At 38.8% G+C, this 9,996-nt stretch overlaps 2 protein-coding genes across 5 annotated transcripts; one reads left to right on the top strand and one right to left on the bottom strand.

Moving 5' to 3' along the window:
- Positions 1-215: 215 nt before the first annotated feature.
- fam219ab (family with sequence similarity 219 member Ab) lies at positions 216-5,575 on the top strand. 4 transcript variants are annotated; one of them, XM_026212624.1, is made up of 6 exons: positions 216-1,060; positions 3,054-3,153; positions 3,295-3,397; positions 3,497-3,577; positions 3,658-3,733; positions 4,693-5,575. In XM_026212624.1, the coding sequence occupies exons 1-6, from the start codon at positions 1,004-1,006 to the stop codon at positions 4,849-4,851; spliced, it is 576 nt and encodes a 191-aa protein (XP_026068409.1). In that variant the 5' UTR covers positions 216-1,003; the 3' UTR covers positions 4,852-5,575. The 4 variants fall into 4 exon arrangements, with proteins under 4 accessions (XP_026068409.1, XP_026068408.1, XP_026068411.1 ...); XM_026212623.1 differs by having other exon boundaries at positions 224-1,060; positions 3,051-3,153; XM_026212626.1 differs by having other exon boundaries at positions 231-1,060; positions 3,658-3,712.
- Positions 5,576-6,641: 1,066 nt separating this feature from the next.
- klf9 (Kruppel like factor 9) lies at positions 6,642-9,996 on the bottom strand. The gene is made up of 2 exons (XM_026212622.1): positions 9,032-9,996; positions 6,642-8,198 (listed from the first exon to the last, which is right to left on the bottom strand). Exons 1-2 carry the CDS (start codon positions 9,414-9,416, stop codon positions 7,921-7,923), a joined length of 663 nt encoding a protein of 220 aa, XP_026068407.1. The 5' UTR covers positions 9,417-9,996; the 3' UTR covers positions 6,642-7,920.

Here is a 9,996-nt window from a genome sequence, read left to right as displayed (position 1 = left end):
TTGTTAAAGATTAAATTAATTTAATTTCTAGTCAGTGCTCGTTTAAAATTACCCAGTTTGTGCTGAGTTGGTATTAAACATAATTAATAGAAAAGAGGAAAAAATAATTCATTTTGGAGTGTCTTATTCCAGTTGTCACTGGAAATTTTAATTTTTATGTAGGCTACCTTGTCCTGAAAAAAAAAAAACTAAAGAGGAGAACAAACCCCATCTAAAATGAGGGGGTGTCCTGACCTGAGAAACCTAGGGGAATTAAACAGGGCAGGACAACAGAAATGTAAAAAAAGAAAATAAAAAAAGAAGAAGAGGAAGAAACCAAATAGGTTATTAGCCTAGCTAACATTGCCTATTTATTATTCTAACATTGTCTGTTTTTCAGCTTGCTCCCATACAGGCCTTATAGGCAGTTTTATTAAGGTTCCTATCCAGAAGCTGTCCAGGGTCCTGAAGTTATTTACACTGTGCTTGGTATTGGACAGGTGCATAAAGCACGGCCTCTTTCAGTACTGTAAACATGCAAATAGACACTGTTCCTCAAATCACGTAAATAAAACATCTTTGTTTGCATTCACTAGATTCCAATCCCTGCCGCCATCCCAGATCACAGGTTCGACATGGACTGCAAAAAACACCATCCCACACAAAATCTTGCCATCTCTAGGTTATACACACACCGAGATAACCCTGCACGATGTCTGTGTCTGATGCTGGTCTTGGGTGGAGCAGACATCGCTCGATGGCTTTGATTGGGGCGGAATCCGTGGTGCCGCTCGTGTCTCCAGACTCGTTTCTCCCGGAAGTGGGTGGTTAAGTCGCCACTCGGTCACTGCTGGCAACGAGCGATCGCTGTGATGAAGGAGAGTCGGGGACATTCTTTGGGCTGACAAATATCCGACGACACAGCTGTGAAATTTCATTTTTTTTTAAATCAATTAGTTGCGGTATACCCGCAGGAATCCACCACAAACGCTCACAAAAAAGGCTCAGACACCCCGCCGCCAAGATGATGGAAGAAATTGACAGATTTCAAGTGCCGACCGAGGCAGAGATGCAGCCTTTTGTAAGTTAAACCAAACGGACTCTTTTAACAATCGATTAAATCCCAAATGTTTTCAGTATGCGGTTATAATAACGTTTGATGAGCGAACGGTAGCTCAATATGAAGCAAAGACACATGGAGTAACGTTTTTTCATTAGTCTCGTGTTGTGTCACCACAAACCGTTATTTTTTTTAATCGTTTTATAAAAATGGCAAATATCTTATATTACGAGAGATCGATGATGGCGCTTCTATGTCTGATGTATTTTTTGCTAGCTAATGTGAGGATGCTACTATGATGCTGCGCACTGAGACTGTGTGTCTCCCTGCAACGAAAACAACATCTGCTTCGTTTTATTTTATAACTTCAGCTCAACTTGTCCTTATATTTTCTTCGAACTACCTTCGTAACGCTGTTTGTAATGTTCATTTGAAATACTGTCAGTATTATGTGATGTTTCACCAATCTCGTAGAGGCCTTATACAGCCTTAGACTGCTTCATCATGGAGAATACGCGCTAAGGTACCTGAATAATACCCAAACCCCTCCCGCTCCCACCCATGACAAATTCATCAATAATTCTCAGGAAAATAACCAGCTCTGCTCGAAGAGACATCTGGATGGCCCATATTTAAATCATGATCTGTACAGTAGCTGTCAGTGTACCTCTTGTTAGTTATAGCTCAGTGGCTCTCGTCTGTTTGTGCTTCAAGACACAGATTTTTCATTCTCCAACACAATACCCAACTGTACTTCAGACTGGAAATTAAAATGATTTATATCAAACGCATACGCCTAATAATATCCATATGTATTCATGCAACAGAAATAGTAAAATTCTAAAAGTAAAGAGTCGGTTCTGTCACGCTTTCTCTATTTACCACATCAAATATATTATGGCTTGAAATCAACATATATTTAAAGGTTAAGTATGCAGTTTTTGCTTACCTGTCAAGAAGTAGGCCTAACTCTGCAAGTGTGGCCTCTCTATTGGAACCATACTTTCAAAATCCTCCATTTGGTAAAAGAGCCACTTTGAACTTTGGCTTGCACTTTCTGTAACCGAATCGTATCAGTCACGGTCTCACACTGGCTAAACACCCCCTGGCTCAGCCAGTAACCACGTCCCAAACTCTGGCTAATGGTTGAACTAGAAAGAGATCTGAATGTTTATAGGGTTAGTTCACCCAAAAATCAATTAGTTACTCACCATCATGTCGTTCCAAACCCATAAGAACTTTGTTCATCTACCGAACACAAATTAAGATATTTTGGATGGAATCTGAGAGCTCTCTGACCCTCCATAGACAGCAACAATATTACCACGTATTAGACTATTTTAGCGATGTCCTCGCTACGTTTCTGTGCGTTGATTGTGGGAATATCGTTGCTATTTATGGAGGGTCTGGGAGTAAAAAATATCTTAATTTGTGTTCCAAAGATAAACGAAGGTCTTATGGGTTTGGGACAACATGAGGGTGAGTTATTAATGACAGAATTAAAAAAACAAATAAAAATAATAATATAAAAACTATATTATATTATATTATATTATATTATATTATATTATATTATATTATATTATATTATATTATATTATATTAAATAATGAGTATATGTACCGTTTTTGTGCTCATTGTAAAATCTGTGTCAAAATGTGTTGCACTGAACCTATATTTTTTTTATCCTATTTCCACTTTTAATAGATTTAGGTCTTTGAAATTTGAAATTAGTTGCCAACAATTAATTCTTGGCCTTTTTGTTATTTGAAGATGTCAAATTGCTCCCTTTGCTTTTGAAAATGTTGTGTTTCCTCTCACATCAATCCCAGGGTGTCATAATGAGCTGGGAGAAATCAAACAGTAGAAATCAAGTAAAGCTTTGTTCATCCACATTGATCAAAATGGACAGAGCAAGTCTCTTGTCAAGAAGAACAAACATCAAATAAAATTGACTTAACTGATAAAACTAGACTGCCTTGACACTTCTTTCTTTTCCCCCCTTTCCCAGCAGGATCCAGCATCATCGACTACATCAGAGGCAGACTCAGATACCAGGGAGAGTGAACCTGCCACCCTCAACTATAAACCTTCTCCTCTCCATATGAAGATAGGTGAGTTATGGGATTGTTTATATCGCCGAATGCAAAAGCTATGTTTTTATTCAAAGCAATTTTGGCAATTGTGCGTTGCTTCTATTTGACATGATTCAAATATAAACATGTCTAATATTGTTTTTTGTTTGCACTGTAAAGACAAACAGAGAGAGTTGGTTAGGAAAGGATCACTGAAAAATGGCAATGCTGGAAGCCCTGTCAATCAGCAACCCAAGAAAAATAATGTGATGGCCAGAACAAGGTACAAACAAGAGAAAATGATCACAGCCTTCACTGTTTACATAGTCTGTTTTATTTCATATTCATTGCAAAACCTATATCTATTTCTCTTATCATCCAGGCTAGTGGTTCCCAATAAAGGCTACTCTTCTTTAGACCAGAGTCCAGATGAGAAACCTTTAGTTGCTCTAGACACAGACAGGTATGCCCTTCACACATCCTTTACTGACTGATTTACTCCCCCATTGGCCGTAGACCTCATTGTTTTCACTTGCCTTGCAGCGATGACGACTTTGACATGTCTAGATATTCCTCGTCAGGATATTCGTCAGCCGAGGTGAGGTCTCTAAGGGAACAGGTACCTATAAACTCTGGTTAATGTCCTAAGCCCCATACCACAAGCATCATGACAGTGGATTTCCTTCTCAAATGTCACTCACAATCTTGTATGATTTTCTTGTCTCAAAATTCCCTCTTTTGTTTTCCTTTAAAAGAATAGCGCACCCAAAACGAACTTGCCCTCAGGCCAACCAAGATGTGGATGAGTTTGTTTCTTCATCTGAGAAATTTACCATTACATTATTTGCTTACTAATGAGTCCTCTGCAGTGAACGGGTGTGATAAAAACATCACAAGTATTCCATTAAGATCTTGTGAAAAGTTGCATGTTTTTAATACACACACACACTCATCATAAAGATGTTTTTAATGTCAAACCATTGCTTCCAGCTAAAATACAAGTACTCTATCATTAATATTGAATTGTCTAGTGAAAAGTCATCTTGTCTGAAGCAGGAAAAAGTTTGCACACATGAGACACCATTTGCAAGCAAAACAGTCCAAACTGATATTATAAAAATGTTTCAATATATTTAAATAATGAATTTGTTTATTACAGACATGCAGCTTTTTACTTCACAAGACTTTAATTGGTGGACTGCATGGGATTATGATTTTTTTTTTTATTATTAGCTGTTTGGACTCAAGAGATGTAATGCTATAATCCTAAGAAGAAACAAACTCATCTACATCTTGGATGGCCTAAGGATGAGTAAACTTTCAGAAAACTTTAATTTTGGGTGAATTGTTTCTTTAAAGGTCACCATTGCTCATTTGTTATTGCTAATTATCTTCATGTTTTCGTTTGTGTCATTGATTCATTAAACCAATAAATGTCCCAATCAAGCTATTGAACCAACCCTGATGTCTTATTAATCTCTTAAATAACTGCTGCCAGGAGTATTGAATTCATTTATATGATTTAATTAGTGGCGGTTATACAGCCTGGCCTGACATGCTGTCCATTGCTTCCTGCAGCAGATAAACCAGGATCTGAACATCCAGCTACTGAAAGATGGCTACAGGCTTGATGAGATCCCTGATGACGAAGACCTGGACCTCATACCACCCAAATCCGTTAACTCAACTTGCATGTGCTGCCAAGCCACCTCCTCCACTGCTTGTCAAATCCAGTAAATCTGTCATCTTTTCCCCTCCCTGTGCTCCCTCTTTCTCTTTTCCTCCATCGTTTCCTTTCATAACCTCAGATAAGACATCTAATCAATATTACAGAGGGAAATGTACAGTAAACATTATGATGAACATGGTGTACAGGAACATGTGAACACTTACACACACACACACACACAAAACACATTACATGTGCTAAAACACACATATAGACACATTTACACTTAACATATGATTATTAACATGACTATTATTGGTTGCTTCCTCCTATGGCAGGATTTGCTAATACACTAGGAGAGTCTGCTCACTTTCACCTAGCTCCTAGCCACATTGTGTTACACTGTACAAGTGAAAAGTAGAACAAACAAAGCATTCGGATGGCTTTAGTTGTGAATTAAAAACAACTTGATGTTACAGAGAGTTTGAAATAGCTTATCCACTGAATTCTCTGCTTTCATGTTGCACTCATTGCATTAACGTTGTCGTTATGGTAAGATTTGATTTCCATACGGATCTGGTTGGATGTTTATTGTTTGTGGCTGCTGTTGAGGCTATACTTGGATTCTTTTCTGTTGAACATTTTGCATGTTGGTGCATTCGTACTGCAGAGCTAACAATAGCCTTGTCCGGCATGCACCTGGCCATCACACTTTTTGTTTACTCTTGATATCTCACATGTATTTAATTGAATCACGTTTGAAGCTACGCTGGATTTGAGATGTGCTTGAGTCATGAACGAAAAGAAAAACAGCAACCCTTCTTTAGTGGATTGGTCAAAGTCTAGATATTTGTTATTTTCACAGTAACCTCTCACAACAGACCGCAGATGATAAAATCATTACATGAAGACCTTTGAGTCTCAGAAAGCAGTTTTTCAAAGGTCAGAAATCATTGGGTATGATTTAATAACTGTTATGACATGACGTTTCATTTCTTGGATGGAATGTCCAAACATATTAAATATTTAAAATTTCCTGTAAGCGTTCTTATTGTTTTATTCTGGAAGATGTTCAGATTTCAAAGACTTGAAGGCACCAAAGAATGTTTATGTTCCTTGTTGGAATCTATGTCCATTTTAATTTAGCATTTTATATGCATACCACCAATCAGGATATATTACTGAATGTCATGAAAATACCGTTTAAAAGCACTGTTGGTCTTTGGAACTAAATCTAGAATGTTATTGTCTCTAAACGGATCAAATTCCCGGCCTATCTTGACATTTATTATTGTTATTATTAATAATGATTCAAGCTCTCAATGATAAACCTGCACTGTTCATCTACACGACATCCTTTTACAGATTTTCCCCCTCCATTCAGCTTTGAAAGCCAAACACATTTTATGTGTTATCTTTACACTCTGCTGTCTTGATCAAGAAACATTTTTCATTCGAACTGCTCATATTCACTTTTTAGTGCGTTCTAACTATGACTAAAATAGTGTAATGACCTGATGTATTCAATTCAAAGCGTAATCAAAGGTGAGCGTTTGTTGGACAAAAGCTGTGTTTTTATGTTATAAATATGTTAATTATGTGAGAAAGTCCATTTATGTATTAACAATGTTGTTATTGGTTTCAGTGATATCAATAAAAGCAGACCTGAATTACACCTCTCTTTGTTTTAATTATTCTCCATATACATAATTTACAGGTTATGAAAGCAGTTGAATGTTGCATAAATGATAACGATGGAAAAGTACAGTGCATGTATGTACAACAGTAGTGGCTCAAGGTCTGTAAGACAGATACAGTATACACACCACAACACTTGCATTCACACTATACGACTGAGAAGAGTTTTGTAAATTACACCAAAGTACTTTTATTACATTCTGCAATCTAAGAGTTCTTAAGCTCAAAACGAGGCACAGGTTGAGCATTTTTACAATTACTGTATGTTTCAAATAACCTGCTTCTTGAATTCAGACTCTCAGTCTACTAAACATGGAACATCTGAACAATAAATTAGCACAGATACTATATGACAATAAAAGCCAAACATCTGTTGATCTGTTATCATAACATCAAATATAAAAATCTATACAATTGTTATTGAATAAAGAACCAATGCATTGATTTTTGATTCACATTTAAAATTCAGTTTGTGCTTGTGTCTTTTAAAGCACAATGGCTGTTCATTACGGTAGATCTAGATTTAAATTACACTATTTCAAGTAAACAGCTGCTAATAAAACCATAGATAGTGGGAGAAATACAATATTTTGTTCTGTCTTTTTCAGCTGTTCAATTAGTGTACGGTCCTAAGGCACAGCTTGTAGTGTGTTTTCCCATAACAAACCAATAGATGGCGGTGGGAAACTATTAATGAGTGAACATTTGTTGAGTCTCACTACATCATTTGTGAAGGCTGATAAAAAAAAAGTTTCAAAAAGAAATAATAAAAGTGTTCTGAATGAGGAGTATTTTCAATGCTGTACATTAAATAAGTTACATTCTTCTGCATAACTGATTAGAATATGCAAATGATTATGATTGTTAAAAAAAAAAACAATCACAAAAGCTTGTTTGTGTATGTAAAACCAATGCAAACTTTATCTCATAAGTACCCATCTATTAATATCATATCTTCAACACTGAAATCAACCACTGTCCCCGTAAATAACACAAAAGAACCGAAAACATTCATAGCGACTATTGTAAAACCCACTTCCAATAATTGGACCACTGCAAAATTTGACACTTCAAAGTGATCAATAAAATGTGTCGGTTTCAGCACGCATAATATAGTTTTATTCAGAATATGTTCACTTCCCTTTGTCACAGTGGTTGTATAATAAATCCCCTGGCTCCTCTGTATTGAAATCTGTCATATCTGTGACATACCCCTATACATTTTAAATAATCCTCAGAGTAAATGCTTATTACATTGTTTCTGCCAAATGATTACTGTCCATTCCATTGAGAAGTCCATGAGAACTCCAGCACAGCATCTCCATTATGCATAACACCTCTGTTATCTCATATAATTAACTCAATAACAGAAGCTCCGAGATCTTAGCCTCAGGAAAGAAAGACATCCAAAATATGCAGTGGAGGGGTCACGTGGTTGCTCAAACACCAGCAGACACGTGATCGCTGGAGCCAGAGGACGATGTGGACGTTGAAGAGTGTCGTCTTCGCCCGGAGGGACCCTGGAGCATGCTGGGGTGGAAGCCGTCGTGTCTGCGGGCGTGCTTGGTGAGGTGATCGCTTCGCATGAAGCATTTGTCGCAGAGCGGGCACGTGAAGCGCTTCTCGCCGGTGTGCGTGCGAAAATGTCTCGTCAATTCATCCGATCGTGAGAATTTCTTTGCGCAGCCTGGCCAAGTACACTGAAAGGGCCTCTCACCTAAACAAAACACAAAACGTGGAGAGGAATTTAAGACTGTTGTTATTTCGTCCCAACTAAAAAAAAACAGCCCGCTGCAAAAAAAAAAAAAAAAAAAAAACCCGGCCGGCACATCTAGATTTTTTGCATGCATGTAAGCACCTTCACCGACGTTTTGGCAGCTTTTTGGGTGTGTCTCTGGGATGTCAAATTCGAAGAAAACGCTGATTTTTTTTTGTAGGTGTAGTTGGCGGTGGATGTGAATGCACTCATGGGCGGGGCTGCGCTTGGCCTTAGTGCTGCACCACGTGTCCAATGTTTACAACTGTGGAATCAGGAAGTGTGTGCATCGCGTCATCGTTGCGTTGTTAGGTTATGTGCTTATTTTAGTGCGTGTCCCAGTGAAGTATGCAGATCATCAGGGACCAGCGGCCAAGACACACTGCGATTGGACTATTTATAGAATAGAAAAGAATAGAATGGGACAGTATAGAACAGACATTTAATTCATGAAGCATAAACCATTGACAGATTAAAATGGGTTTGATGCAGTTGGAAATTATTCTGGCTTTTTTTTTTTTCACACGATTACGCAATTTTTTGATCACACAGTATCCTGTGTAACAGTGTGGTCTAAGCAACATGTTTGCTCACACTTTGATTAGTAACAGTGTGTACTGTTGAGCGCTCCACCTGCGGTTACACCCACTGTTACATGAGTGACAGTTCCCAAAGCCGAGCCTTTCCCCAGAACACGCGGGCGTGGGTCGTAATAACAGACTGCGTGCCAGACACACGAACAAACCGGTGTTAGTTGATTTACTGTACACATATGCATGTTTCCTTTTTCTTACCCGTGTGTACTCTGAAGTGCGCCTTAAGATGGGATGATTTGCCGTATATTTTCCCGCAGTCAGCATAGGGACAGCAGTGTTTCTTCTCAGCGGATACACGTAATCTGTCACGGTTCCGTGTCCTTTTCCCCCTGCTCGAGCTTTGTCTGCATTTCTCCCGGTTTTCCTTCACGCCGGGTGGATTGTCCGTATCACTGTTCACAATGCATTTGCTGCTGATGCCGCTCGGGATACACTGATTTAAGTCCAGCAGAATCTTTGCGACCATTAACAGGGTCCGGCTTTCTTGACTTTCTTCAGATCCCTCCTCGCCGGCTAGTTTGTCTGAGCGGTCACCGTTTGAGACCGTCCCCAAGGACCTTGCTGCAGTTTCAGACTCCGTCATTGTAGTTAGCCTACCCAAAAATGTCCTGGAAATGGAGAAATCAGCTGCTACTGTAATTTAAACACACCTAAACTTAGGGAGCGGGATTCTCGTCATATGCGCATCGGGAAACAGATGACTCCGGAAAACGTGGCTTCACGCCTACACGTGTCTTTCCCAATGTGACTGGGATGATTAATATTCCAAGCGAAGAATAAAAGTGCGTGTCGCTTGCGTCTGCACGCACAAGTTATCGAATAAACATCCAAGTGCCTATTCCCAATATTATTTGAACCACATAACAAATTGTGGAACTTTGCGTACTGTCATTCCCTTCTTTCCTCATAAGTGCGTCAACTCTGTTTCGCTGTCATCTCTTCTGAAAGAAACTACTTCGCGGAATCCCAAGGTGTCATCATGAAACTCGTCGCTGATTGGACACGAGGTCTTGAACGCAGTACCAGGAATCACCTAGGCAGCATGAGATTGAGGGGTAATGGATCCAATAGTCTTCTGAGCATCACATGAGGGGCGTGCTAACATAACAGGAACTACGAGTAGTATACCCTCCTCCAGCACCGGTGTACTCAATGCACTGGCT

This window comes from Carassius auratus, chromosome 30, assembly GCF_003368295.1.
Source record: "Carassius auratus strain Wakin chromosome 30, ASM336829v1, whole genome shotgun sequence".
Lineage (NCBI taxonomy): Eukaryota > Metazoa > Chordata > Actinopteri > Cypriniformes > Cyprinidae > Carassius > Carassius auratus.
This window is presented reverse-complemented; position numbering and strand designations above follow the sequence as displayed.

What these genes read in the sequence shown, in the direction of transcription:
- fam219ab (XM_026212623.1), top strand. Translation starts at nt 1,004, where the DNA reads ATGATGGAAGAAATTGACAGATTTCAAGTGCCGACCGAGGCAGAGATG. An exon ending in AGGCAGAGATGCAGCCTTTT is followed by an intron (nt 1,061 to 3,050) that starts GTAAGTTAAACC and finishes CCCCTTTCCCAG; the next exon opens with CAGGATCCAGCATCATCGAC. An exon ending in AATGTGATGGCCAGAACAAG is followed by an intron (nt 3,398 to 3,496) that starts GTACAAACAAGA and finishes CTTATCATCCAG; the next exon opens with GCTAGTGGTTCCCAATAAAG.
- klf9 (XM_026212622.1), bottom strand. Translation starts at nt 9,416, where the DNA reads ATGACGGAGTCTGAAACTGCAGCAAGGTCCTTGGGGACGGTCTCAAAC. An exon ending in GCACTTCAGAGTACACACGG is followed by an intron (nt 8,199 to 9,031) that starts GTAAGAAAAAGG and finishes TGTTTTGTTTAG; the next exon opens with GTGAGAGGCCCTTTCAGTGT.